The following is a 26,233-nucleotide window of genomic DNA, read 5'->3' as shown; positions in this document are numbered from 1 at the left end:
AGTGGTTGAGTCTGCCTGCCAATGCAGGGGACACGGGTTCGAGCCCTGGTCTGGGAAGATCCCACATGCTGCGGAGCAACTAGGCCCGTGAGCCACAACTACTGAGCCTGCGCGTCTGGAGCTTGTGCTCCGCAACAGGAGAGGCCGCGACAGTGAGAGGCCCACGCACCGCGATGAAGAGTGACCCCCACTCACGGCAACTAGAGAAAGCCCACGCACAGGAACGAAGACCCAACAGAGCCAAAAATAAATAAATAAATTTTTAAAAATGTATATATAAATAGAAATCTATCCCCAATGGGCAGCATCAGAAGAATCTGAAGACTAACAAACTTGGCATACATAATTTACACTATAATAACAACTCAAATCAACTGAATTTTCTGGTTAGAAAATCTTTTGGGCTTTAAACTCTCTACAACTGTGGAAAATGTTTTTAGTCCACTTTTCTACCTCAAAGTTTATAGAACGCTAAACCATATATTGCAGTACCAGGGACATCATTCTAAAAGGTATTCTTGAATAAAATCCCTGATTTTATCCTTAGTTCCAAAATGCAGAGAATTTTTTTCTTTTTCTTTTTTGGCTGTGCCTCTTGGCATGCGGGATCTCAGTTCCCCGACCAGGGACGGAACCTGTGGCCCCTGCAGTGGAAGCACAGTCCTAACCACTGGACCACAAGGGAATTCCCACGGAGAATTTTTCATATGTCCAAACCATCAAAATCCCTCTTTAAAAGACATAATTGGAAGATGACACTGATTTTTTAAAATATTAAGGAATGTAGTATAAAGTAGAGAGTAACTAACTCTGTTAAAAATAAATATCCATAATCATAAACCCACATATTTTGCAATTTCCAAAGCACAAGTATACGTTGGACATGTATCAAACGCTCAAACACAGATTTTTTAAACATTTTTGCTTTCATTGCAAGAAAGAGTATTAACCGTAATTCCAAAGTTACTTGATAGAAAAATACCTCAAGATCCTACCCAGAAGGGTATAGCAATAAGTGCAACATAAAAGTTAACACTAAAAACACAGATTTATCAAAACACAGAAATCCCTAACATTTTTCTTATAAATGAAATCTAGTTTTTTTTTTCTTTTTTTTAAAGATAAGCTTTACAAGAAACTTCAAAAAGAGAAAAGAGAGAATCTACATTTATACTGAGGAAGAGCAGGATAGGTCAACCACATCTTGTGAAAATTCAAATGTGTCTGTGTCTGGAGTCAAGCATATTACAATATGCATTCAGGCTCCCAAATAGGGTGTTTGGGAAACCACATGTTCTTTAAAGCTAATAGCAAATTAAATAATATTTGAATGATGCTATTTTCCAATTTTTTATCAATAACCAGTTAAAATACTACTTTGTATAAATATATAAATAATTGTTGGTAAAAAAGTACTGGTTTACTTCCTGACTAATAAAGGCAATAATTTTCCTCAGAGCGTTTTAACAGAGGGCCCAAATTAGCTTCATCCTGTTACCACACAATTTCCTCTCATGTGTGAAAGGCAAAGCCTTCAGATATTCTATCCATAAGCTCCTCTTTATTAAGCTTGCTCTAACTATACCACAACAGCTGGTTGATAAATTAAGGTTTGTGCCCTTTTAATAGCATCTATCTGTAGAAACTACTTACAGGCCATACATCTGAACAAATAAGTACATCAGGAAAAAACAGGAAAATGTTCCAGATGTCTACAATCGTGAACTAAATAAGTTACTCACTTCTCAATCAAGCTTGCATTCAAAACCTAAAAAAACGCTCTTTACATTTCTTAACCAGATCACAACCAAAAATTATAGTGATACTTAATATCAGAAAGCCAGTAGTTAAACATGGAATCCAGAGAAAATAATCACAAACTGAGGATAGGAAGAAAAAACATAATGACTGATAACTATTTGTCCCTTTGGTACAAACTAGTGATGACTGTCATGGCAATAAATGTTCCAAGTCAGTAAATGATTTTTAAGATTGTGTTGTTTTTTATAGTTTTGCCAGCTGTTTTTCCTTGCTACCTGCTTGCCTTCTCCCTTATAATTTGTACTGGCCAGGAAACCATACCAAACCTTATAGCACTGTATCTAAAATATGAGTAAATTAAGTACCAAAGTGCTCTCCTCTAAATAAAATGAGTTTGGGTGTTAACACTGACATTACTATTGTCAGTTCAGAGGCTTCCAATGCTTATTCCTTAACTATCTGATTATGCTCCAAATAACTAAAAACAGTAGGCAAAATCTCCATGGCACAATTAAGTTGATGAGTGGGAGGAAAGGAGAAACAAATTACAGAACAATACATATATGGCATGTGGTTCAGTTATGGTAGTAAGACAAAATAAAATGTGTGTAAATATAAATCTAAATCTATGTATACACACAGAAAAGAGGTTTGGATAGGATATACACTAAACTGTTGACTTTCCTCTAAGAGGGGAGTAGGAGTGGGGAAGAGAGTGAAAGGACCTCTGCGTTTTTTTACTTTTTATGATTCTGCACTGACTGTGAACATGAATCTTAAGTGATCAAAATTTGTTTTTTTAATGTTTTAATTAGCTAATTAGTGATCTTTGAATAAAATAAGGCATTAGTCTTAGAACAAAATGAGCTTCTCTCCTAATGACTAGATTTACTAACCTCATTTGTTGTGTTTGATTTTATAATACAGTGCAGGTCACTAAGAAGCCCAGAAAAAGGTGAATTCCAGAAAGAAGTATGTTGGAAATGGGATCAAATAATCCACATATAGGGAATCAAAGGTTGACTGTATTTCATAGGTTCCAATGATAATGAGTTAAAGATCATATATACTCAAGGTATTATAAGGGCTCTCCACATTAAATCTGAGTGAACACCTCTTTTATGCTGCTGCTAAGACCTAACCTTCACACAGTAAAAGACTGAGACCATGGAAAAATTCCACTAATATGCTAAACAGATGCTGAAAGTTTAATAACATATTAATTTGCCCACACAACCTAAAACTATATTACTTAAAACACAAATAATTCCAAATGACTTAGGTTGGCATCTTGATCAAATCTTGCACAGTAAGTCCCCTACATACGAACGAGTTCCGTTCCGAGAGCGCATTCATAAGTCCAATTTGTTCGTAAGTCCAACAAAGTTAGCCTAGATACCCAACTAATACAATCAGCTATATAGTACTGTTCACAAATAATAATACATAAAAAACACAAAAAATAATGAAAACATTTTTAACCTTACAGTACAGTACCTTGAAGAGTACAGTAGTACAGTACACCAGCTGGCATACAGGGGCTGGCATCAAGTGAACAGGCAAGAAGAGTTACTGACTGGAGGAGGGAGAGGAGGAGGGAGATGGTAGAGCTGAAGGATCGTCAGCAATAGGAGATGGAGGGCAAGCTGCAACTTGCGTTCACTCAGATTTAATGTGGAGAGCCCTTATAATACCTTGAATATATATGATCTTTAACTCATTATCATTGGAAACTATGAAATACCGTCAACCTCTGATTCCCTATATGTGGATTACCTTAATTATTTGATCGTCACACCTGACGCTGACAGCACAGGTTCTGGCTCCTTGCTGGATTCAATTCTATTTACCATATTGAAAAAACGATCCGGTGATGTCTGAGTAGTAGCTCTTTTTTTCTTGTCATACATAACACGGTAGCACTGGATTGCATTCTGAACGGCCGCTGCAGCCTTCATGTACCATCCTACGTTCAGGTCCTGTGCCTCAAAAACTAACAGTGCCTCCTCAAATAAAGAAAATCCCCTTGATATTTCCTGCGTCATGAATCTCTTCGGTTCTTCAGTTACTTCTTCGTCCTCCTGTCTCTCTTCGTCCTTTCTCTGGGCCTCCAATTCCACGAGGTCTTCATTAGTCAGCTCCTCTTGTTGCACAGCAAAGAGTTCAATGAAGTTGTCCTCTTTCAGATCAAGCTCCAGCTTCTTGCTGAGGGTCACTAAGTTGCTGAAGACCTCTTTGGACTCATCCACCTCCTCAAATCCACGAAAACCGTGAACAAACTGCAGGCAAAGGTTCTTCCAAACCCCATTCATGGTGACAGCCGTAACCTCATGCCAAGCAAAGTCAATGTTTTTTATGGCCTTGTAGATGTTATAGTCCTTCCAAAATTGTCACAAGGTTGCTCCTGATTCGTCACTCACCTTTACCGCCTGACGAAAAGTGTGACATAAATAATATTTCTTGAAAGTTGCTACAATTCCCTGGTCTGTAGGTTGGATGAGCGACATATATTCAGTGGCAGATGCACTACTTTGACTTCGGGATGAAAGTTGTCCATGAATGGGGGTGGCCTGGAGCATTGTCAAGCAGCAAAAGAATGTTGAATGGGACGTCCTTCTCCAAGCAATATTCCTCTACCTCTGGGATAAAGTGGTGGAAAAACCAGTCCTGGAAAATGGCCTGTGTAACCCAGGCTTTGGGGTTACTCTTCCACACAACAGGAAGAGAGCCCTTGGCTATTTTTTTAAGGGCTCTTGGGTTCTCTGAATGATAAACTAAGAGAGGCTTCAGCTTCATATCACCAGAAGCATTGCCACCAAATAACAGAGTTAGCCTATGCTTTGCTGCTTTATAGCCTGGCAACCACTTTTCCTCCTTATTGATATAACTTTGGTCTGGCATCTTCTTCCAGTACAGTCCTGTCTCAACCACATTAAAAACCTACTTGGGTAAATACGTGCCTTCATCAATAATTTCTCGAAGCATTTCAGGAAATTCCCAGGCAGCTACTGTATCTGCACTCGCTGCCTCACCACTTACTTTTACATTGTAAAGGTTGGTTCTAGCCTTGAACCGACGAAACCAGCCATGGTTAGCATTAAAAGACACGCCCTCTGATTCTTTGCCGTGTTTCTTCTTCAAGTCTTCATAAAGGCTTTTAGCTTTCTCTTGAATCAACATTAGGCTGAGTGGGACTCAACGCTGATGCTGATCCTACATCCACACATTGAGAAGCTTCTCCATCTCCTCCATCACTTTTCCACACTTCTTCAGTATTACTGTCGGCATCATTGGCCCAGCAGACTTTGCTGTTCCATGATCTCGTTCTTTTTTTTTTTTTTTTTTTTTTTGTTTGGTGGGCCTCTCACTGCTGTGGCCTCTCCCGTTGCGGAGCATAGGCTCCGGACGCGCAGGCTCAGCGGCCATGGCTCACGGGCCCAGCCGCACCGCAGCATGTGGGATCCTCCCGGACCGGGGCACGAACCCACATCCCCTGCATCGGCAGGCGGACTCTCAACCACTGCGCCACCAGGGAAGCCTTCGTCCTTCTTCTTTAGAATCATGCTGATGGTTGAACAATTCATGTTATAAGAACAAGCGACATCTACCATCTTTTCGCCTTGCTCCACTCAATTATTTTCACTTTGTTTCCGTTGTTATCGCTTGGCGCTTCTTAGCAGTACCAGCTACCTCACTGCTGCTTTTAAGCTTGCTTCTGTACATCCTGGACTTGAAATAAAAATAGTGTACTCTCTATAGTACTTTACAGTAAAGCACACAAAAGCACAACCACTTGCAGAGGATGCACGCACATGACAATGTATGCTAGACACATGAACTAACTTACGTAATTGGACATGGGAACACACATTCCCATCTGTGAAAGTTCACAACTTGAAGGTTCATATGTAGGGGACCTACTGTAACCATTATTCATGGACTAAGGTATAATGCATATTTCTGTTTCCCAAAGTTTCTCTGTTCCATACTGTCTCCAAACTTCAAATTCACACATGTCCAAAACATCAAAAGAGGAAACTTAGTTGGAAAAAAAGACACAGGGTATACATACATGCTACATTTAATGTCTTAAAGGTACTTATTTGTTAGATTTTCTTTCCCTAAACATCTCAAGCTTTAATTCACAAAATAGCATTCTTAGATACTCAGGGTTTATACATCTATTTTATTTACACTAATGAGATTCAGTGCTATTTAGAAGACTTTGGACTTTTCAGACTATTCCAGCAACAGTAAAGGTTTATGGCCTGCAATAATTTGAACACTGCTGAGGCAATAACATGAAATGTCCTAGTTGCAAGGCTGCTGTGTAGGAATAAGAAAGCTTATTAATGAGAAAACTAGCTCATCCCCACCCACCTTTGTTGTAACCTATTTGCTAGAGTTGCTGTGAATTCTACACATTTGAGATGCACAAAGATTTATCCCTTTTGAAGGCAAAAAAAAATCTATTGTACTTGTTATTAATTCCAAAAGATAGTTCTATGCCATAAGACAACATTCATTTATGAAGGATTACTATAAAATAAGCTGACAAGCACCATCAGCCCTCAGATCCCCCCACATCCAGAAGTTTATGGAAGACAGCCGTCCCATACCTGCCCTTCAGGTTCTCAAGTTCCCTGTGATGCAACATGCTCCGCATGTGTTCGTCCATCTCCTTCAAAATTAAAGAAAGCAGGTTAAACTAAGGGGGATTGCTTTGGGGAAAAAAATTCCTCTGTCCTGTTCAATCAACAATTGGGGCTCAAGCTCCTTGTATCAAAGTCGTGTTTGCGGTTACCATTCTCAATTCAATACTGGAATCAGTTCTTTATTACGTAACTCTTTAGCTTGTTTTTTGACATATTTCATTTTTAAATAAAGCAATAGTTAAGAAAGACCTATTTAAGTGGCTTTTCAAAAAGGTTTGAAAGTATATTGTATTTAGGAGGCAAAAGAGTAAATAATAAACAAATATGTTAAATTATATCCCAATATAAGGAATTTACTTAAGTTTATTAAAAATTTAAAAAACTGCCTGAAATCACATAACTTCTCAACTACTTGGCTACTTTTCACCATATCTCTTTCCCCGCTCAACTGAGAGTTTCTCAAGAGTTAGTTACAACTCTTACCCATATCTTAGCCAGGACCTGACATACAGTTACTAATATTTGTTGAATGAACAGATGGATACATCAATTCTACACAGAAGTTACAGATAAAACAGAATTTTCCTATGGTAGGTCAAAAAATGCCTTTAACACGGCAGTTCAATCATGGCTTCACCTTCACTGCCCACTCCCTTCCCCACATCAATTGATTTGTTTGGTTCCAATGAAAAGTTTGAAAATATACTAGATTCTCCCCTCCCTCCCTCCCACCCTTGGTGGGAAGGAAATAAAATCTGTGGAAAGAGCTTCCACTTATAAGTGTAAGCGTGACACACACACACACACCCCTCAAAAAACTCAAAGTTGCAAATGTCTCTCTGTCACACAAAGTATATATAACAGCCAGTATGCCATAATAGAGAATGGCTGTTTACCAATATGATAAAAGGGTTACTACAATTGTTGAGTATTACTATTAACTGTGCCCTGTGCTAAATGCCTCAAACATTTTCTCATTTGAACCACAAAACACTGCTAAGGGAGGATTATTAACATCATAAGGACACAAGGGTGTAGAGAAGATAATTTGTTTATTCACCAAATATTTATCAAGTGCTTCTTAGGTGCCAAGTACAGAGCTAGGCACTGAAGGGATAAGTGTGAAAATATTTAGTCTTGCCCTCTCAGAGTCACAGATTATCAAGTGGTGAAAGTAGGACTCAAACTCTGGCAGATCCGACACCAAAGTCAACATTTCAAACACCATGTCATGTTGCAAACATCTAGTGCATTGAGATTTTTTTATTATATACAATTCATTCGTCAAAATGAGTACAACAACCTCTTCTTTAAGTTATCTACACACAGTGTGATACACAGTGTTATGATTCAAAACACTTCCTTTAAATGGCAATTTTACTGAAGATGACCACCATTTCCTTCCTATCTCTACAAATGCTTCATCCGGAAGGGATAGTTTTACATGTGACCCCTTCTAGATACAACTGATTGGCCATTAACCAGAATGAACATTTATAGAGCGGAAAACTAAGTTGAGTTAGTGACAGGATACAGAATGAAAAAATCCATGGACAATATACAACACCTGCTCAAATCTCTATGCTTCCTATTGTTCAGTTTTTGTTTCCTGTTGCTCAGTTTTTCCTTGGATTAGATTTAACATATGCCAAATCTCCTTTTCTTGAGCTAAATTTAAGTGGGACTGTTTCTTGCAATGAAACTATTCCTAACCAAGGGAGTATTCATTGAAATAGGTTACTCCCTCTGATGTAAAAACCAATTCTGTATTCTATTTCAGTTATAAAAAATGTTATCATTCAAAACTAGTTTTAATGTGATTTTTTTTTTTTTCCACATGGCTTGCGGGATCTTAGTTCCCTGACCAGAGATCGAAGTCGTGCCCCCTGCAGGGGAAGCACAGAGTCCTAACCACTGGACCGCGAGGGAATTCCCTTAATGTGACTTTTGATTGTTTAAAATACTTCAATAATCTGTCTCTAAATTTACAGTGTGAAATCCTCTTCCATCCTTCTATAAGGAATGAATGCAAATAATGAGACAACTGAGTTTTCAAAATAAATGAGAAAGATCCACAGGCACAGTTCCAAATGCATACCTGCAGAGTTACCAAGCTTCTATTTAGTCCCTTACATCAGTATTATGTTGTTAAAAGGAGGGGGGGAAAAGGGAGAAAAAAAGGATTTGGGGTTGAACAAATTTGGAAAACACTGAGTAACAGAAAAAAATTTTAATATTTTTTAATTCCAGGGCTTCTCAGATTTTCATAAGTTAATAAGCATCAGGATACTCAGGGATATAATACACAGTCACCCTAGATTCTTTTCTCCTTCACAGTGTATTTGGAGAAACCAAGGTAATACTAGTTTGGGAAACTAGAGGAAAGCACATCAACATAAGTTGTTCATAGTCTATCTAAAAATAAGTGTCTGAGTTTATCCCTTTCAGTTAACCCATTCCGTTAATTTCTTACCCCATATCTTAACACTTAAATCACACCATTCCCTTGCTTAAAAACCTATAGTTGGCTGTCCCTAAGGCAGGAGTAAATAACCCCAGTCCTTATTTAACTTTGTTGTGACCCATGGAAAAGTATGAAGAGACGAAACATGTTTTAATCCAGAGAAGAAATGCCAAAAAGACTTAAAGTAGCAAAATTATGAGAATATAACAAGATAGGCCTGCTACTCCACGAAGATCTGACACCACACCTCTGAGTACCCATCTCATACCTTCTCAATTTCCCTCTAATCTGAAAGTAGCCTTATTGAAAATTTGAGTTAACCCTGGTCTAAATTTTTAAAATTGCAAGAGCCTTTTGTAAAAGGCAGCAAGTATATTACTAAACATGATTTAAAAATCTCAGCTGATTTTTCCATCACTAACAGAAATCCTAAATAGGAAAAAAAACACTCCTCACCCCAGCCTACTAGATGGATCACAATCAAACCCCTCAGTCTAGCACTCAACACTGTTTATTAACTATCTTCACTTAAATTACAAATTAAATTGTGGTCCCGCTACTCCCAAGATGAAACTGTTCTAATCAGGTAAGCCTTCTTACCAACTCCTAGAACTGTTATACTCCATTCTACCGCTATACCTTTGTATGTATTTTTCTCTCACCTAAAATATCTCTTCTCCATTTCTTTTAAGCCATTTTACACCCAAACGTCTTTCAAGGTTTACTCAGACTTCGCTGGCTAACCTCACTCATGATAATCTTCCCAGTTCTCTGAACTTCCAATGACAATCAAGAACATCTTAAAAACACGGAGAAAAAATTCCTCAGTATTTAAGCTAGCAGCACTCTTGGAAAGCAAGAATAAAGAAGAAAAAAAAAGAAAAGCAAAATGTGAGACAAACTGCAGCCAATTTCTATAAAGCAAAGGTAAATTCTTTTAGTTCTTAAAAATGTGTTTTTCCTTGAGCAACATCCCCACCTTGTGGACGTCTAAGAATATAGTTAGTACCATTGCTGCTGTGCTGCACTTTTCACAAGAATATGCAGAAAGAGAACTCCGCTACGTATCAATGCTGTTACCTTAGCTAATCAGAAAGTTGTTATAATCTCAACCTGAATTTTAATGTCTTTTCTCTATAACTGGTTACTAGCTGAATATCTCTTTATCATACTGTTGAGTATACTCAAATTCCAGGTAGAGGTTTAATAATATAGTTACTGGTTTTATGAGGCAGTAATGAGAAAAAAACCAGTGAAATAAGACTAAGGTTTAGGAAAGAAGCATAAGTAAGATGTTAAAAGTTTTTACCCATCTATAAATTCCACATGATGTCTCTGAAAAAATGATCAGTCATAAAAGCCTCAGATTCTCCCTCTTCTATTATTACCTTTTTTGAGCTGTACACAATGTGGCACAATATGCATTTTCGTTCTCGTGCCATAGTGACCAGATCTGAAGCACTCAACGTCATACCTGCAATGAGGAAGTAACATTTAGTAACCTTTTCTTCCCAGATGTCTTTTTAGATTCATCTTAACATAGCCCGAAATACAAATCCTGCAACTCCCTCACCTCCACCCTGCTCCCCCAGTCTTCCCATCTTGGTAAAGGAAAATTCCAAGTTTCCAGGTACCTAGGGCAAAAACTTTGGGAGTCATCCTTGATCCCTCTTTCTCACCCCATATCCACCCTCATCAGCAAATCCTGCCAGTCCCACCTTGAAGTACATCTGAAATCCAACCACCCCTCACTGCTTAGCATATCTACCATCTCACATGGCACCAGCCTACTGACCTGACTCCCTATTTCCACTCTTGTTTGTCCTCTCATGGTCTATTCTCAAATTAGCAACCAAAGATTCTCAGAACAGGATTCTTTTAAAATTTAAGTCTGATCATTTAACTCCTCTGCTCAGAATCTTCCAATAGAATCCCATCTCACTCACAGAAAATCCAAAGTCCTTTGTCATGGGCTACAAAATCTGTTTCTCTCTCATTCTCTGACTCCACGCCCTATCACTCTCCCTGTATTGCTCCATTCAAGTTACACTGTCCTCCTTGCTATTCCTTGATCACACCAGGGATTCTCCCACCTTAGGGTTTCTATATTTCCTGTTCTCTCTGCCTGGAATATTCTTCCTTAGGATGTACCTATGGCACAGCAGAGAGTTGACCCCACATCTTTTATTTCTGGTTTAAGAGCCTTTTCTCTGTGTTATGCTGACATTTAAAATATTTAAATAAATCTTTCAGACAAAAAAAACATGTATTTATGGGTTTCAAGGCTCACTCTCTCATGCTGCCTCATCAGGGAGGCCTTCCCTGACCCCCCATAAAATACTGTACTTCCTGCCCTCCGTTTCTTCTATCCCCCTAATAACCTGCTTAATTTTTTTACTTTTTAATAGTACTATGGTAGATTGTTTCCACAGATGGCCACAACATTATCTCCCACCCCACGCGCTCTTTTGCAGTGTGACGTTGTCACCACCACCCATCAAAAGGTATAGAGTCTATTTTCCCTCCCTGTGACCTGCTTTGACCAATAAAATGCAATGGAAGTGACAATGCAATTTCTGAGGCCGGGCCTTAAAAACTTTGCAGCTTCTGCCTTTGCACACTTGGAACACTCCCTCTTAGAACCCAGCCACATGGAGAGGCCAAGGGGAAAAAAACTGAGGCCCCAGCTGAGCACCCAAACAACAGCCAATGAGGGATCCTAAGTGGGACCAGTTAAAGAACCATGCAAATGAGCCTTTTTCAACCCACAGAATTGTAAGAAACAAAATAGCTGTTTTAAGCCAGTAAATACTGGGACAGCTTGTTAAACAGCAAGAAATATCTGAAACAAACATCCTTTACTACTTAACATAGTATATATTTGTTATTCTTTGTTTCCCCAATTAAAAATTAAGCTTCACAAGAACAGAGACTCTGTACATTTTGTTCACTAGTATAGGTCTAGCACTGAGAACAGTGTCTGGCATACTGTAGGCACTCCATAATTATTTGTTGAATTGTTCCAAATAGAACTATCTTAGGTTATTAAATGTAAGACAGAGATAACTGGATAAATACTGAGGTTTGGGTTAAGACCAGAAGGGTCTCTACTCTACAATCCTCTAGCACTACCATACTTTCCTCCTGCATCCCTGCAAGGATGCCCTATCTGAGAATTTAATTCCATTCCCCAGGCAAAATTATTTTTCCTCCACACACACACCAGACTCTAATAGATTTATCTGCTTCCTTGCCTGGGCTTGTTCCTTATGGGACTTAAAATTGTGATGTAATGAAGTTATAAGCTGCCCTAATTTAATCTTTAACCCTTACAAAACATGGTGGAAAAACCAATGAGAAAGAAGCCTAAGGTTCTCTACCTCTCTTGTCACTCAGTATCCTTGCTATTGCAACCCACTCCATACTACTACTAAATGTCTGAAATAATTCTATTCAATAACAAATTACAAAGCACCAAAACAAGATTGTGGGTAAAATTTTGACCATTTGAGAAAGCTGAATGTTAACTAGCTAATAAAACAAAGAAATATACCTCTATGGATAGGTATAGTATTATTTATGCTTCTAGTATTACTAACCTATCCTAAATCTCAAAATTAACACAAACCACTGTGGTGCTAAGTGTCAAAGCAAAATTATTCTTTTAATTCCCTTATCTCTTAACATTAACTTTAATTACTATTTGCAAGCAGTATTTTGTTATTTCATTCAGTAAGCATCGTTCTAAGAGCTGCAAAATCAGTGATAAAGATGATATATCCAGAAATGTTTTTAATACTGCTTCAAATGATTACCCATTAAAGCAAAACAGGAACAAAAAACTTGAAAGCAATGAAGAAGTGAGACTTCCTGGCACAAGCAACAGCAGTTGCTGTGGGGTTTTTATATATTTACTCAATTGAAAACTAAGTACTAAAATACCAACTGTGTTTCTATTTAATAAAGCCATCAACTCGTAGTAAATGGATAAAGAAAGTCATATAATAAAAATACTCTCTATCAACCTTTTAACCAAAGACTCCCTCTTTTTATTTATTTTTTCTTTTCACGAGCTCCATGTTTCTAATCTGCATATATTAAGTTTCATTTCTGTAAAAATTTTCACTTTCATAGAAAGTGTAAACTGCTAGCAAAGTATTTAATCAAGAAAGACCTAGTATTTAAAAATACTGAGTTGAGGGCTTCCCTGGTGGCGCAGTGGTTGAGAGTCCGCCTGCCGATGCAGGGGACGCGGGTTTGTGCCCCAGTCCAAGAAGATCCCACATGCCGCGGAGCGGCTGGGCCTGTGAGCCATGGCCACTGAGCCTGCGCGTCCGGAGCCTGTGCTCCGCAACGGGAGAGGCCACGGCAGTGAGAGGCCCGCGTACCACAAAAATAAATAAATAAAATAAATAAATAAATAAAAATACTGAGTTGATATGATTACAGCTAAAGACAAAAGAACTTTAATTTGTACATCCTTAAACTGGGTAAAAATATAATTTCCATTAAGCTTTCTGAAATACTGAAATTAGCTCACAGCCTTCTTTAAAGGTCTTAACAAGGATTAGAAGTCAAGGAAATAGAAACCATCCAACTTTGCAACCTCAAAATGCTTGAGAGGTTACATTATACAAGCCAAGTAAGTCAATTCAACTACTGCTGTCCTCACTTTAACCACCTTACATTTTCCCCCATATCATTTAAATATACCCATTATGAAATCTTTCAAATTTTCCCCAAATAACTGAGAAATATCTGTGATATTTCTTAGTCATAAGTCTAAAAAATCCTACAATAAGTACCTTTTCTCAATATCTTAATTACTATCCTATTAATACAATTATCATTCTCATAGGCAAAACCATATTACTGATTCTTTTCTTTCAGATTCTCATATTTAGTCACCAAGTCCTGACAGATTTCAATTTTTAAATTATTTATGCTCGCTGTACAGTAGAAATTAACGTAACATTGTAAATCAACAGTAATTCAATAAAATAAAAAAGTTTTTTAAAAAGAGGAAAAACAATTATTTACTCTTCAGTGTGATAAACCTGCATGACTTTATATGTATTCTTCTCCCTTCACCCAACTGTTATACTCACTAATGTTTCCTGCCTTGACTCCTGCTCCCAATAAATGAACAAGTTCTAAATCCAAGCAGTACATCAGAATCACCCACACAGCTTACTAATAAAAAGAAATACAGTTGTGTGGGCAGAGTAGAACTATTGCATTAGTCCCCAGACACCCCATTCTGTACTTCACCATGCTTTGAAGGCTGTTTGATGGTAGGTATGTCTGGTCTCACTGACCTTACCATGAGGAAGGGATCTGTCTTTTCATATACCTATAACACTGGTTACAATAAGCGCATAGTACTTAAGATATTTGAACTCTGACATAATTAAAACCAATTGAGACTCTATATGATAATATATTGTAAAACACTGAAGAAAAAAAGCATAATTATTGGTTTGTTGGGGTGGGGGAAGTGGTACTCAGATTAGTATCCCTTTTCTGAATTCCACAGGTAACCTGTCCACCTTAATCCTGACAAAAAACTAATGGATTTCTGGTGAGCAAGACAGGGCAACAGAGAGACAGTTCAGTGATACAACAAGTTTTTGTCACTACCCCTAGGTTGCCCAGCTTATGGAACAAAGATATGACTGGCACTTCTGAAAAGTCCTCACTTTGCTGAGTGGGACTCCCCAGAAAGTTTCAAGGCTCCTAGCTAAGGAAGGAGTTTTAGTAAGCTGACAACAGAGGTCAAGAAGTATTTTGGGGCATATGAACCTGTAATCACAACTTTCAAAGGCTTATTCTGGGTACCTGTCCTATTTACTAGGTCTAAATTCTGGCTGGCTCTTGTTTCCCAAGGCAAGTGATTGGTGGTTTCCTGCATCCATCCGCTATCTCTGATGGAGCATAAGTTCATAAGCATTTTACTCACTAGCATTCCTACTTTTTATGTTATCTGCCCTAACGTAACACTCACCAGTATCATATACGTATGTGTATACACACATGCGCGCGCGCGCGCACACACACACACACACACACACACACACAAACACACACACACACACACACACCACTCTTTATTCTTTATTAGTAAGCACAGGGCTAAAACGAAGACAGGAAGTTAAGGCTGTGACTCAGGAAAAGGGATCAAAAGTCAAGCATCCAACAGATGAAGCTGTTCATATTGCCCATCACCAGGCAAGGAAATGGACAGGGCAGACCACAATCTGATTCCTTACCTCAGAATCAGAACTATGGTCAGGTTCCAATACTTTACTCACTTCTGGAACTTGGAAGCATTATGTCCTAGAGGGAAAAATAACTGAGAAAGAAACTGGGATAATGCCAACTCTAACAAGGTAATAAAAATACTAGCAAAAGTTGTCATCATATAACAGAGTAAGTCATAAGCCCAAAGATAGCTTATACAAACACTGTTTTAAAAGTTTAACTGGGTAGCTTGTTGCATTTATTTAACAGTTGAAAAAGTTGGCATTCCTGTATTCAACATATCATTTATATATATTTCCAAGCAACCCCAAAGATCCACATAGTAATGTAAAATTCTATGACATGAATTACAATCAATGCAAGCTGAGTGAGCTCACTATTCTTCTCAAAAAGCTTTGCTGTTCTCCATGCATCTTATTGCTAACAGTACATTCAATAATCTTCATCCACTTTATACAAGTATGACTATAATAACAATCATTTTCACTATTTCTTCTTTTTATAGAATCTTTTAAGTTCATGGGTGACCATACCACAGTATTACAGTAAAGCATTTATTTTAGCAGTTTTAATTTATGTTAACAGCTTTCTAAATGCCTTTGTCCTGTATTAAAAAATCATTAAGTCTCTGAAAAGGTCACCATATATTTTATTAGATTTTAAGAAGGAATTTATGTGCTACTAAAGTAGTGGTATTTGCAAATTTTGGAATTTGCAAAAATCTCATATCCTTGTAAATGTCAAAAGTCAAAAGCTCACATGCATACTGTACATGTGGCAATGATGTATCCCAAATCCCAGCAATACAGTAAAAAATATGCTTAGACAAAATTAGCTGTTGTTCAAAAGTACGGTATTCCAAGAGCTTGAAAAACTTCCCAGGGCTCAAGCTCACCTTGAAATTATCAGCCCAAAAAGTATACCTATATAATATCCTCCTAAGTGGTCTCAGCACCCCCCTCTCAAACTACCCTCAGGTAATCCTGTACCTTCCTAATTCCTTATACAACAGCAGAAGTAATCTCTTTAAAATGCAAACCTGATCATAATATTCCCTTGATTTTTCTCCCTATATTGTATTTTGCAAAATTTCAAACACAGAAATATTTAAAGAATTTTATAGTGAATATCCCACACCCAGTTTACCATATACGCATATACCCACCACCTTGATTCTATGGTTACCATTTTACTCTACAGTACTTGCTTTATCAGGTACCTATCCATCTATCTTTGGTCACTTAGTCATGATGTATTATGATTTGTTAATATTTTGCCTACAATTTTTTGGGTCTATGTTCATAAGACACACTGTTCCGTAATTTTCTTTTTTTTTTATAATTTGTTATTTTTATTTGGCTGCGTTGGGTCTTCATTGCTACGTGTGGGCTTTCTCTAGTTGCAGCGAGCGGGGGCTACTCTTTGTTGCGGTGCACGGGCTTCTTCTCATTGTGGTGGCTTCTCTTGTTGCAGAGCTCCAGCTCTAAGCATACGGGCTTCAGTAGTTGTGGCTCGCGGGCTCTAGAGCGCAGTCTCAGTAATTGTGGTGCACGGGCTTAGCTGCTCTGAGTCATGTGGGATCTTCCCGGACCAGGCCTCAAACCCGTGTCCCCTGCACTGGCAGGTGGATTCTTAACCACTGAGCCACCAGGGAAGTCCCTGTAATTTTCTTTTCAATCTGTAATACCTTTATCAGGTTTTGGCCTCGTGAAATGAATGCTTCCCTTTTGTCTATTTTCTGAAAGTTTATGTAAGACTGATGTTATTTCTTCTTTAAATACTTGATAAAATTCATCAGTGAAACCCTTCTTTTTTTTCATTAATTCTATTTCTTTAATATAGGCTTATTCAGATTTTAGCACATTGACATTTTTAGTACATTGACATTTAAGAAACTGTCCATTTATAGTGTCAAATTTGTTGGCATAAAGTTGTTTATAATATCCCCTTATTATCCTACAGGATCTGTAGTGATCCCTTTCATTTCTGATACTACTAATCTGTGTTATCTCTGTTTTTCATTATCAGTCTATCAAGTGGTTCATCAATATTGTTGATTTTTTTCAATGAACCAACCCTGGCTTTGTAATTTTGTCTATTGGTTGTCTTTTTCTATTTCACTGATTTCTTCTATTGTCTTTATTATCTCTTCCCTTCTATCTACTTTGGGTTTACCTTGCTCTTCATCTACTAGCTTAAGGTAGAACTTTATTTAGCTCATTCATTATCTTTAAACCTTACTTTTCTAAAGGTGTTTAAGTTATAAGTTTCCCTCTAAGAACTGCATTAGCTGTGTCCTACAAATATTTTAGCGCTTTTAAATAAACTATAATAGTTTTAAATTTACAGAAAAGTTGCAAAAAACAGGAGAGTATCCATATAGCCCACCCCTTTTCCTGTATTATTTACATCTCATATTAGTATAATTTGTCACAATAAATCAATATTGATATATTATTATTAATTTAAGTCCATACTTTGTTTCCTCTTTTTTCACCTAGTATTCTTTTTCTCTTCCAGATTTTCAACAAGGATCCCACATACATTTAATCATCATGTCTCCTTAGGTTCTTCTTGGCTATAACAGTTATCCCACAGATTTAGATGTTGTATTTTCATCATCCAGTTCAAAATATTTACTGATTTCTCTTACAATTTCTTCCTTGACTCATCGATTTACCAGTTTCACTGAATTTCCAAATATTTGCAGGGTTCTGTTTGACATCTTGATTTCTACTTTAATCCCATTATGGTCAAAGAAAATATTCTGTAGTATTTCAACCCTTTTAAATTTATTAAGACTTGATTTACAGACAAGCATCTGGCCTATACATACCTCTGGGGAACAAAATGTATTCTGTAGTTGTTGGGTGGAAATCATCATCTATACTGATTTTTTTGCCTGTTTAGATGTCTATCAATTGTTGAGAAAATTGTTAAAATCACTGTGATTGTTGTCTCTTTCTTCCTTTAATTGTATCCATTTTTGTTTCATGTATTTTGAAGCTCTGATATTAGGCACATACATATTTATGACTGTCTTCCTGATGAACTGACCCTCTTATTATTATGAAAGAACTGCCTTAATTCTGGCAATATACTTTATCTTGAAATCTACTTTATCTAATATGAATATAGCCACTCCAGCCTTCTTATGCTGTTTGAAAGGTATATCTTTTGGCATTTACTTTTAGTCAATCTGTCTTTATGCACTGAATCAATGTTTATTCCACTAAAGTAAATGAAATTACTGATATGGGTGGATTATGTCTACCATTTTATTATTTTTAATCTCCTATTTTTTTGTTTGGCTGTACCTCTGTTTCTGTCTTCTTTTGCATTATTCACTTCAATTTTTCTGCTAGATTTTTAGCAATACTTCTTTGCATCATTTTTTTCCCACAGTGGTTGCTCTAGGATAGAGAATATACATCCTTATCATTTTCACACTGTACTCAGTAACATGCCACTTCACGTAATCTGTAGAAACCTGGCAACAATACAGGTTCATTTACCCCCACTTCCCATTCCATGATCTATGGTATATGTTTTATATCTACAATACATGATGAACTCCACAAGATGATGCTTTTTTTAAAAAATAATCATAGACAGTATTAGGAAATTAAAAGAAAAAAACCAGTTTCTATTTATCCAGATATTTACCATTTCTGATGCTCTTCATTCCCTTAACAAAGATTCAGGTTTCCATCTGGTTTCATTTCCCTTCAGCCTGAAGAACTTCCTTTAGCATTTCTTGTAATGCAGATCTGCTGGAAACAAATTATCTTGGTTTTATGTGACAATATTTTTATTTTGCTTTCATTCTTGAAGGCTATTCTACTGAATCTGGATTTTTCTTTCAGCATTTTAAATATTCTCTAGTCACTCTGGCCTCCATGATTACTCCCCTGTATATAACACGTTGGGGTTTTTTGGCCACTTTCTAGATTTTTCCTTTTATTTTTGGCTTTTAGCAGTCTGACTATGAAAAATCCAGTCACGGTTTTCTTCATTTATAAACTAGAGGTTTTCTTGTCTTTACTTTTCTTGGTTTTGCTGAACTTATTGAATATGTCAATATATGCCTTTCACTAAATTTGGGAAATTTTCAGCCATTATATTTTCAAGTATTTTTTTTTTCTTCCCCACTTTTTCTCCTCCTATTCTGGGATTCCAATTATGTGTGATGGATTTTTTGATATTGTTCTCAGGCCCTTTTTTCCTCCTACTCTTTTTCTGTTCCTCTCACTGAATTTCTATTGACCTTCAATTTCATGGATTCTTTCCTCAGTCATCTCCATTCTGCTGCTTAGCCCACCTAGTTTAATTTATTTCCAAAATTATATTTTTCAGTCCTAGAATCTCTATTTGGTCTTTTCTTAATCTCATACTCATTCTTTATGAGCACAATTCCTTTGCATCATTTTCCTTTCCTTCACTAATAAATAGTTATAAAAGTTTTAAATCTTTTCCTGCTAACCCCAACATTTGGGTACTTTACGGTCCATCTCTGTAGATTGTCTTTTAACTTGAGAATAGGTTATATTTTCCTGATTCTCTGTACATGAGTAATTTTGGAATATATCCTGACTATTGTAAATATTTAATTGTTAAATTAAATAACAAACATAACTGTTATTTGTGGAGACTCTGGATTCCTTTATATTCCTTTGAAGAGTGTTGATTTTAATTTTTATTTATTTTTGTTCTAGTAAGTATCTAAATTGGTTGACTCAAACTGAAAACTCTGTTCCTCAGGTAGATGAGGTCTTGATTCAGTTCTTTTATCTTGAGCTGGGCTTCCTGGAGTCTGCTCCACGCACACATAGTTCTCAACAGTGTGCCAAGATTTGGGAAGAGTTTATTCACAGAATTTGATGTTTCTATTTTCCAGGATTCTCCTCTTACTTTCCAACACCTGTGACTGTCTTGAGCCTTATTTTTGGTTCTTTAGATCACAAAGACTAGCAGTTTACTATCAGAATTTTAACCATCCTACTTGGCACAAATTGAGGCCATGAAAATGAGAAATCACGCAGTTCTGTTCCCCAAGTGTCAATTACCTTCCAGAATCTGTTTGCTTTTGGTAACTCTACAGTGATTTTAGTTGCTTTATGTATTTCTGTCCAGATTTAACAGTTGTTATCTGCAGGAGGAGCTTAGTCATGACCAGAACTGGATTCCCATGCTTGCACTTTTAAGAGCCCTCACTGTGTTTGAATAACTCCAGGCAATGGTCAAGCAGGTGGGGCTGATCAAAGAAGACATACTCCTCAATCCTGTGATGGAGTAAGAGGCCCTAGGCTTAGTGATGAAGTCTGCTGGGGTTTGAGTGACTCTTGAATGGCAGTTGTCTTTCATGAGGTGGCTCAGCATTCCAGTCTACTTCAATTTCACCTCCATCTAAACATGAAATTTATGAGTCCCTCAACCGTACAAAGAAAATGCCTTTCTCACACACACTTATGTTTACATGCCTCAGTCCCTCACTTTTAAAGGCCCTTCAATGACATCCAATTATTTAAGACGTATACCAAAATATATAACAAGTCTTATAAGGCCCACTGATATGATCCTTGCTTATGTGTACTACACATGTTTTAGCTACTTTCCCCCTTGATCTCTGTGCACCAGACAAAATGGTATTTTCAGTTTTTCCCACCTAACATGCTCCTCCCACAGGGCTTTTTCTTATGCTGGTCCCTCTCTTTACAATGCTCTTACTCCTTTCCATCTAGTTAACTACTCATCCTTCAAATCTCAGTCCAAATGTCAGTTGCCTGAGGAAGCACTCCCTGATCTCCCAGACTAGGTATTTCCTCACTATATGCTACTCCCCTAAAATCCAGTACCTTCTTTATACCACTTATCACAACTATGACTATTTCTGAGGCAGACAGTAGAGCAGCAGTTCTCAACCATATCAGACCCAATACTCTTTTTTCTAAAACATTATGGGAACTTTCATTCATACATAAATATGAGGGATTATTATTAGAATCCCCAGTGTGCTCCTCAGTCACCCTTCCCAATTGTCACCATACAATTTTTTTCTTTAAAGATTTTTTATACCTTCTTTTTATTGTAAATATTTTATAACACCCCCTTATCCTTCCTGAAATGAAATTCAGAGCTACTGTAACTTACCCATGTAAATTTTAAAATAATGTGCTAGCTATAATAAAAAAGAAAATTTATCATAAAACAATATGTATTTCAACATATAAATGCTTTGGCATGATATTAAATAAGACTACAAGTGTGACAATTACAAATACAGACAGATATAGGTATTTTATTGTTGATAAAAATACCATGAATAACATTGCTGTCTGTGATATGACCTTCCAAAATAGTGACCAACTCTTGATAAACTTTCTGAAACAAAGAAACCAGTCTCTTGATTTACATGATAACTATGCTCTACGCAAAATAATAATAATACTGTGTGTTTATATGTAAAATGAATTTGATTCTAGGCTCAGATAATCATAAACACATTTTTCACCTACGTGAAAAACCCTCTGGGACATTTTAAAGTGACACAAGATGTGGAATAACTTTTTACTATACATGGATGTCCCTTACACTGCAGGATGTCTAACACCCCTGATCTCCATCCACTAAACTCAGTGTCACCCTCCCAATTATTTTGAAACCAAAAACACCCCTGCAAATTTCCAAACCTCCCTGAGGGATGATCCCCAAACCATCACTGAAAACCACTGCATTAGGGTAAAGGAAGAAAGCAAGATCTATATAGCCAGACTGCTTGGGTTTGAAACCTGGCTCTATCACTTACTAGCTGTGTGATCCTGAGCAAGTAAGTTAATTTTTCTATACTTCAGTTTCCACTTATAAAATAAAAACAATACCAGTACCAATGTTAGAGGGCTGTTATGAGGAATAAATTAGAAAGTCCATAGTATTTTGCACAAAGCAGGTACTAAATCTTTGCTATATTTAATTAGTATAATTATTTGCTTAATAACTGCCTCTCCCAATAGAGTGTAAGCTCCATGACAGCAAGCCGGAATGCCTGTCTTGTTCACCATTTTATTCCCATTACGTGGCACACCATCTGGTATAGAATAGGTATGCGATATCTGTTGAATGAATGAAATCAGCAAAGATGTCTGTAACAGAAACATAATAAAAACTGCAGTATAACCTTCAACAGTAGTATTATTTTAGGTTATACTACTAAAATACTTCTACATATGAATGTCAGAATTTACCCTGATGACATATACCCATGTATAGAATATCTCCAGTGGGATACTCAAGAAACTAGTAACAGTCATTGCCTCTGGGAAAAAGAACTGAGGACATGGGGGTCAGGGATTTACTTTTCACTATAAATCCTTTTGTACTCTCCAAAAATTTAAGCAAAATACACATATACAGTTGACCCTTGAACAACATGGGGGTTAGGAGCTCTGACCCTCCTCACAGTCAAAAATCCATGTATAATTTGTAGTCAGCCCTCGCTATATACAAATTCAACCAACCACAGATGATGCAATACTGTAGTATTTAATTTTTTTTTAAATCACCATATAAGTGGACCCATGCAGATCAAACCCATGCTGTCCAAGGGTCAACTGTATAATTGTTTTTAAAATTAAAAAAAAATTTTTTTTAACTCATAATATGTTTTTAAACAAAGAAGACTTTAGGCCCAAGAACCAAGACTATATAATGGTTCCAGGTAAGGAACTTTTTTGGAACTCCAGAAATCATCAAGAAGTTTAACTTTCTGGCCTTCCCTGGTGGCGCAGTGGTTGGGAGTCCGCCTGCCGATGCGAGGGACGTGCGTTTGTGCCCCGGTCCGGGAGGATCCCACATGCCGCGGAGCGGCCGGGCCCATGAACCACGGCCACTGAGCCTGCACATCCGGAGCCTGTGCTCCGCAGCGGGAGAGGCCGCAACAGTGAGAGGCCCGCGTACCGCAAAAAAAAAAAAATAATAGTAAGTTTGACTTTCACATATTTTGAACCTTCAGAGTGGTTCATTACAGGCTATCACACCACAAAGATCAATTCCAGTTTACTGATACTCCAAAAAGTCTAATCTCATTAGATATTGATTACCCACCTAAAAAGATACAAAGGGACAAATAGCATAACTACCAGCAGTAATAACAATTTTATATTTACATACTAGTTTATAGTTTACAAAATATGGTGGAAAAAGCGTGACCTTGGAATTAAGCAAAAATAACTAATGTGTCTACCACCTTGAGTAAATTTTGGTCTCTCCAAACTTCAATTCCTCTTCTATGAGAACAATGCCACCTAGTTATCAGGGTTTCAGATTAGAGAAAAAAAAGAGAATTTCTTGCAGTGAGTTTTGTCTTTTTAAAGATAATTATTTGTATTTTGAATAGTTAACACAAGTTTCAGAATTATAAAGGTACAAAAGGGCTTACAGCTGGTTTCAAGGGGTGAAATGCAACTTTACAAGGAAAGACTCAGACTTACCACCTGAACCCACTAATCAATCTTAGCACCACTATCCTGGGGAAAACTAGACTACACAGCCTGATCTTTGATACAGTCACCAAAGTGTTTACCTGAACTAATCAAGTATTACCTCTACCTTCAAGTCTGTAGTAACATGTTAAATGATAACACTAGGAATCAATCAGATAAATCCAGATAATTGTACAACATTCTATGAGTCACGATGAAAAAAGAAAAGGATAAGAAAAAAAGGTAACTTCCAGACTTAAAAAGACTTCAAGAGACATAACAGTCAAACTCAATGCACAAACTTTGATTGGAAGATGGATCAAAAATGGTAAAAAGAAAAAAAAGGAATAATTTGGGGAAATTTTAATAAGGATTGGGTATTAGATAATATAGAGAAATTATTGTTGTTCAGTGTGATTATTATATAGGGTTAGGCAAAAAAATGTGCTTTTATTAGAAACACACATTAAAGTATTTAGGGGTGAAATGTCAGGAATAAAAACAAATACAGCAGAATATTAACAGATTTTAAAATCTGAGTGATCGATTTACAGGGGATTCAAAGTAGTATTTTTCCTACTTTTCTGGATGTTTAGAAGTTTTCATTAAAGAAAAAAATGGCTTATAGAGAAAATTATTCCTCTCCCACTGGCTGGTGACTCCCAGCCACCTCCAACTTATCACTGTTAACAGTTTCTTATGTATTCTTCCAGAGATATTCTATGCATGTATATACGTACAATAATCACCACTCAGTTTTTCCTTTTTAAATATCTTCCTTTTAATCAAAGCAATTGGTTGTGAACTAACCTGATCTAGTATCTTTAATTAAGGCTCCTATCGTTTTCTAGACTCAATAGTTAACTCTAGAAACTATAACTGTAATATAGTTGCTTCTCAACAGAAGTGCTTACAATATCTAACTTGATGTAACAGGAAAAGGATGAGATTCCTCATCGTATGTGAATTTCACCACTTCATCACTTACCCTAGCTAGGTTATCTTGAGCAAATTACCATCAAACTCTCAGCGACCTCACCTGAAATGTGCTCCAAAAAAACCACCTTTCATTATAATATCTCATTAATTTTTTGTGACAGACCTGAGTGTATCTGGCACATGTGTAGTAGGTGTTAGATAAATCCTAGTTGAATCTAAATATTATCTTCCATTGTTTCACTCACTTGAGAACAGGGCTTAAAACAAATTTTAAGATTTTCTATGGGGCTTAGAAGAGTATTAGGCTCTTAGTAAGTGCTCAAAAGTTATTTTGGCTTGAGTAACTTTGATATAAACCATTATGGTGGAAAAAGACTCATTTGCTAGGTAAGAGAACTTTCCTTAACTAGGATGGGTGTCCCAAACTGCTAAAAGCCATGGAAATCTCAAACTTCCCAACAAGATGGCTTAATCTGACTCTCAAAGATGATTAAATTGAGCAGGTTTAAGGGGAAGTGAGGTGCAAAGCATTTCCTCTCCATAAGTATACACTGAGATTCGGACTGAATATTAAATTGACCCATAGTAAGCGCTCCATAATTAGCAGCTATTATTAAGACGAATCACACAGGAAGAGAAGACGTAAGGAGGAAAAAGAACGAAGGCTGTCGGTCACAAGAGGTGGAAAGGTGTCCGTGGCCTGAGACGTGTAGGCCATAAAGGGCACCTGGGTCTATGGGCTCCCTGCGGCCCCGGGGGGGGGCGAAGGAGGTCAGCGACCTCTCCGAAAGGTCAAGCCTCTGGAGCCACGTTTCCCTCTGGAGCTGGGAGCAGAGCCGGAACGCCCCCGCGAGAACCTGTACCCCGAAGCCAGAAGCACCGCCTGCCCGTAAACCCGCGCCGATTCTGGGAGAGGGGACGACCCGCCGCGCCGGCGCCGCAGCCCGCAGGAGCAGAGACCTGCCGCGTCCTGAAGCCCAACATCCTCCCTAAAGTGGCAGACCACCGGGACCCTCGGGCTCCGATATGCCTCAGCACAACCCGGCCCTTGGATACTCACACTTACAGCCGAACCCTCTTACTCCATCAGGCCTCCGAGGCCCCAGCGACGGAGCCCACTGACGCCCCAGACGCCCCCCTCAGCTTCGGGTCCGAGGGCCCGCTCCGGACCCGCTCCCCGCCTGGCACCGCCGCCGCCGCCGCCAGAGCGCAGGCGCACAGCACCGCCGTCGCGCTCCCTTTTTTTTTTCCTCTGCGCTCAGCCTTTCTCAATAACCTAGCTTTATTTGAACACACGAGAGTGAGCAACGGACACAGAGGAAAGAGGCTTTACTGGAAAAGAATGAAGGAAGACCAAAGGCCGGAAGAGTTCATCCGCTGCACCGGGCGGTGCTGTGACCAGCCTCCCTCGTTTCTTTTTCATTCTTTTTGCTCTTTCTGGGCCTCCCTCTTGCTCCTACTCTCTTCTTAAGTCCCGACCATTCCCTTTAGGTAGTGGCAACTGTTGTGGCTAAATTTCCAACCACGCCTTCCTTGTAAAACTTATTGAAACTTAATGGAAGGTGCAAGAGCTTTAGAACAGACAGACCTCAGGTCAGATCTTGACCTAGATACTAGTAATTCGTGATATTGGGAAAATTACAAGTTTTCTTGAACCTCACTTCCCTCAGAGTTAA

The 26,233-nt window shown here is 37.8% G+C and overlaps 1 protein-coding gene across 4 annotated transcripts in view; it reads right to left on the bottom strand.

Annotated features, from left to right (window-relative positions):
- The window catches only part of ZNF106 (zinc finger protein 106), a 62,419-nt gene extending 36,625 nt beyond the window's left edge, over nt 1-25,794 (bottom strand). The window contains exons 1-4 of one of the 4 annotated variants that reach the window (XM_029237519.1): nt 25,618-25,792; nt 18,808-18,911; nt 10,269-10,354; nt 6,381-6,442 (exon numbers count right to left, since the gene is read on the bottom strand). In XM_029237519.1, the coding sequence (XP_029093352.1) occupies nt 6,381-6,442; nt 10,269-10,354; nt 18,808-18,826 (167 nt within the window). In that variant the 5' untranslated portion in view covers nt 18,827-18,911; nt 25,618-25,792. Of the gene's footprint in view, nt 1-6,380; nt 6,443-10,268; nt 10,355-15,149; nt 15,201-18,807; nt 21,348-25,617 lie in introns of those variants that run through there. The other 3 variants (XM_029237520.1, XM_029237518.1, XM_029237521.1) reach the window with 3 other exon arrangements.
- Nucleotides 25,795-26,233: the final 439 nt, after the last annotated feature.

The sequence above is a fragment of the Monodon monoceros genome, unplaced genomic scaffold (assembly GCF_005190385.1).
Source record: "Monodon monoceros isolate NGI ecotype Baffin Bay Population unplaced genomic scaffold, NGI_Narwhal_1 Super_Scaffold_21, whole genome shotgun sequence".
Classification (NCBI taxonomy): Eukaryota; Metazoa; Chordata; class Mammalia; order Artiodactyla; family Monodontidae; genus Monodon; species Monodon monoceros.
The sequence above is the reverse complement of the archived record's forward strand: the minus strand, read 5'-3'. Positions and strand labels throughout refer to the sequence as shown.